The 4,777-nt window shown below is 44.2% G+C and overlaps 1 protein-coding gene across 1 annotated transcript in view; it reads right to left on the reverse strand.

The window, feature by feature from the left end:
* Positions 1 to 601: 601 nt before the first annotated feature.
* LOC110335049 (histone H1.5-like) overlaps positions 602 to 4,777 on the reverse strand; it is an 8,917-nt gene continuing 4,741 nt past the window's right edge. Inside the window, exon 2 of the mRNA XM_029536525.1 lies at positions 602 to 1,767. Within this exon, the coding sequence (XP_029392385.1) occupies positions 1,039 to 1,767 (729 nt within the window). The 3' untranslated portion in view covers positions 602 to 1,038. The remainder of the gene's footprint in view (positions 1,768 to 4,777) is intronic.

The raw sequence follows: 4,777 nt of genomic DNA on the forward strand, positions 1-4,777 counted from the left end.
TGGAAGCTTGGGCTTGAGGTCATGACACATATTTCCTGGATGGGAGTTTGTCTTCCTGCTTCTTGGAGGAGACTCCACTTACACACTGAGCTGCAATGAGAAGGCTGGTTTCAGGCCTGGGTTTTATCTATGGGCATCCTAGAATGAGTTCTTAGGCCTGTAGTAGGACTTCTAAGGGTCTTCTTATGACCTAGGGGGAAAGTAATGACTCCAAATTAAAAAAAAAAAAAACTTAAAAAAAGTAATGTGGGCATAAACGCTTCTAAAATGTGACAGTGTGTCAATTTCACTAATCATTATATGTAGTACTCATAAATATTTCATTATTCTTGATGACCATGGTTTTTTTTTTTCTTCACTTGGCAAGAAATCCAACCCATGCATGACTGCACAGAAATAAAATCAGTTATACATTCAGGGACTTCCTTGTTGTTCTCTGAATCCAAGAGCCACAGCAGTAAAATCCCTTTCAAAATGTGTAAAATGGTGAAATGACCTTTCATGTGAGGTGTGGTCTATTTTATCCTAAAGTAATATTTATTTTATTTTACATGTATGTACCTATGTGTTTGTGTGTACCGGTGCATAGAGGCACCTGCAGAGGCCAGAGGAGGGTGCTGGATCCCTTGGAGCTCAAGTTACAGGTGTTTGAGGGCTGCCCTATGTGGGTTACTAGATAGTGAGTGTAACCTCAGGTTTTTACCACCCCTGTTCCTTAACTATTTGTATGCCTTTCCCCGAGCCTTGAGCAGACTAAACAGACTTTGAGTGCTTGCCACAATGGGTTTAACGACCCAGGTAGAGTCTTCCCCTTCCTGCACCTGCAATTTCCTACAGGAAATTAGAAAAATAGAATGAGCTTGCAACATAATTCAGAGGACGGGTCTGTGGGTTTGTCCTATATAAACGCAGTGTTGAATATTAAACTTAGAGCCTTGATCAGAACCTTGTCTTGTCTTCATCCTTCTCTTGTACCCTGTCCTTTTCATTTCCAGCCCTCCTTTCAGGTGGCCCAGTTCAGCCATGGTGGCTGGACAGCTACAGGTGGCGCCCAACGTGGGGCTTTGTTGCAGTCATAAGCAAACCTACATTTTTTTTGGAAACAGCCTTCTTTACCTTGGCAGTCGTAGGCTTAGCTGCCTTGGACTTGATAACCTCAGGTTTGGAAGCCTTAGACTTCACCGCCTTGGGCTTTGGCGGGCTCTTTGCCACCATTTTAGGCTTGGCAGCAGCCTTGGCCTTCTTAGGACTCTTGTCAACTTTCTTTACTCCAGCTGCCACAGGCTTCTTTGCTTTCTTTGGAGTTTTCTTCACAGGATTCCTTGCTCCCTCAGCCTTCTTAGGCTTTTTAGGGGTGGCACCTGCAGGCTTCTTAACCTCAGCAGCGCCCGTCTTCTTAGGCTTGGCCTCACTGGAAGCCACATTTTTGTTATGCTTGAGGGAACCCGAGGCACAGGTTCCTTTGGTCTGCACCAGGGTACCCTTGTTAACTGGACTCTTATGCCTAAGCTTGATGCGGTTGTTGTTCTTCTTGACATGGTAGCCACCAGCAGCCAGTGCCTTCTTAAGGGCAGGCAGGCATACGCCACCATCCTCCTTAGAGGCAAAAATAGCCTTAGTTATGAGGTCGGGCACTGTAGGCCCTGTGGCCTTGCACTTAGTCTTTTTTGCCATCTTCTTCTTGGCGGGAGACTTCTCTATAGGAGCTGGAGCCACAGTATCGATGGGAGCAGTTTCAGGTATGGTGAGAATAAAGGCTGCTAGCTGCTGGAAAAGAAAAGAAAATCTAACTGGAAGAGCAAAATTTGCAGTTATTTATACAGGTACAGCTTAATTTAAGAATCATGTACTGAGCTGGGCGTGTTGGCGCATGCCTTTAATCCCAGCACTTGGGAGGCAGAGGCAGGTGGATTTCTGAGTTCGAGGCCAGCCTGGTCTACAGAGTGAGTCCCAGGACAACCAGGGCTACACAGAGAAACCCTGTCTCGAAAAACAAAAACAAAACAAAACAAAAGAATCAAGTACTGAGCTGGGCAGTGGTGGCACACGCCTTTAATCCCAGCACTCGGGAGGCAGAGGCAGGAAGATTTCTGAGGCCAGCCTGGTCTACAGAGTGAGTTCCAGGACAGCCAGGGATATTCAGAGAGAAACCCTGTCTCGAAAAACCAAAAAAAAAAAAAAAAAAATCATGTATTGAGCTGGGCATTGGCGGTGCACACCTTTAGTCTCAGCACTTGGGAGGCAGAGGCAGGTAGATCTCTGAGTTCAAGGCTAGCCTGGTCTACAGAGTGAGTTGTTTCAGGACCTAAAAAAAAAAAATTATGTACTGTTCTTTACTTTATAGGACATTTAAGATCTTTCACTGGATTGTCTGGTCTCCTGGGCAATACCACAGCAAATTTGTATACCAGGCAGATTATAGGACTTATAGGAACAATTAGCCATACAATCTCATTCTTTACATCATCAAAATAGTAATAGTTTGAGACAGTAATTTGGTATTTCTAGAAAATATGCACCTCAAATTGTAAAGAATTGTTCTCAGTGTCCTCAGTTTCTTCATGTACCACATAATGGTGTTAATCCTTGAGGACTCATACCTAATCAATTATGGCAAATGAATGTTACCCATATTTACTTATTATCCTAAAGGACAATGTATTGTGGATTAGGCCCATGGAACTTTAAAATAATATCTTCATAAAAACCAAAAAAAAGGGGGGAATTATATCCCCATACACCACAAAATTACTTAAATCATGCTTTTTATTTTAAAATTTAAAATTTGGATTCCAAGGAACTCTCTGAGTGTGGGAGGAGCAGCTACTGGCACTTCTGCCCTGGTTTTGCAAGGAAAAAATTATGAACTCCTTAGAACGACAATAGATACAGATATAGAAAGGATAGAAGCCTCAATTTCCCATTTGCAAGAATCTCTAACCTCCTTGTCTTAGGAGGGATTCTTCAAGATAGGAGAGGACTTGATCTTTTATTCCTTCAACAGGGAGGACTATGCGCAGCCCTCCATGAGGAATGTTGCTTTTACATCCATCATTCAGGAATAGTAAAGGCTAAAGTTCGAGAAGGACTGGCCAAAAGGAAAAGAGGAAAAGGACAGAATCAGGGATTGTTTGAATACCGGTTCTCCATTTCCCCATGGCTTACAACTTTATTTTATGTATTCACCATTGCTCTCTTCAGACACACCAGAAGAGCATCAGACCCCATTACAGATGGTTGTGAGCCACCATGTGGTTGCTGGGAATTGAACTCAGGGCCTTTGGAAGAGCAGTTGGTGTTCTTAACTGCTGAGCCATCGCTCCAGCCTGGTTTGCAAATTAATTTTTACACTGCTTGGACTATTAATTATGATCTTGTTGCTTTTAACTTTTGGACCTTGGCAGATTGGTTGCCTCCATACAGGATCACTCACAGCAAGTTCAGCTATTCACCATGGCAGTTATACATCGCTATGAAGAAATGCATTGAGTACGTATTCATATGTCCTTCATGGCTTTGGTCTGAATGGGAGTGTGCTATAGAAGGCCAGTAGTCAGAGATGGTTAAGAGTGTTCTTGAGCTCCTATCAACCTAAGACAGAGACTATATCAATGCTATGTTTGTGCTCCCTGATGGGTAAGAAGCAACATAGACAACACCAACCTAAGACAGGCATGGTCATCTGGCCGCTCTTTACCCTAGATGGGGTTATGGAAAACAAGTGAATCTTGTGCTCCCCATCCAGCTACTGGTACTGCTTATCTTTAAGAAACAAAAAAAGGGGGAATTGTGCCCTTCCCCCAGCCCTGAACAGGCTAAGCAGACCTCGAGTGCTTGCCACAGTGGGTTTAACGACCCAGGTGGAGTCTTCAGGTGACCCAGTTCATCCATGGCCACTGGATGGCTACAGACTTGGAGGCTTATTGATGAAGCTTTGGCTTGTTCCCCGACCAGCTCATAACTTACGTAACCCATTTAAACTATTTTTATGTCTGCCACAAGGCTAGTTACCTCTCCTGAGTTTCATGCGTCCGACTTCTTCAGAGGCCAGGGCGAATCTCTCCACCTCTGACTATCTCCTATAGTTCTAATCTCTCTGTCGGATGTCTTGTCTTCTATCCTGCCTCACCTTAAACTGGTCATCAGCTTTTTATTGACAGGTGATGCTTTCGCACAGTACACAAGAGATTATCTCTACAACTGAGGTCCTTTGGTCCTCTGAGAGAGCAACAAATGATCACTCACTGAGCTATCTCTCCAGTCCCCAGGGATGGTATATTTTAGTACATTTGAACTGATAAAAGTTGGCCCCAAAGGTAGGAATATTTATGAGTCCGTGAATATTCCTAGGATGGGGCTTTATGGCTCCTTCCCTTTCTCTTTGCCAGAATTTTGTCTGGCTTGAACCTGTGAAGAAGGTCTTGTCCATACTGAGTTAACATGTGTATCAGTCATGTGTCTGTACTATGAGGTCATCTGTGCTTGAGTCTGAAGATGCTGTCTCCTTGGAGCCATCCTCAAACTCTGGCTTTTAGAATCTTTCTGCCTTCCCTTCTGCAGGGATCCTTGAGCCTGAGGGGAGGGAGGGAAGAGGAGGGGAGGGGAGGGGAGGGTCACCAGCTATGTCAGCCACACTCAAGGGCAAGAACCAGGCCCAGGAGTAATTGGCCAACAGAAAATTGACTCTGTGGTTTTGTGTGTGCTTTTTGCTTTGGTAATTTTTGTCTCAACTCTCTCTCTCTCTCTCTCTCTCTCTCTCTCTCTCTCTCTCTCTCTC

The sequence above is a fragment of the Mus pahari genome, chromosome 1 (genome assembly GCF_900095145.1).
Source record: "Mus pahari chromosome 1, PAHARI_EIJ_v1.1, whole genome shotgun sequence".
NCBI lineage: Eukaryota > Metazoa > Chordata > Mammalia > Rodentia > Muridae > Mus > Mus pahari.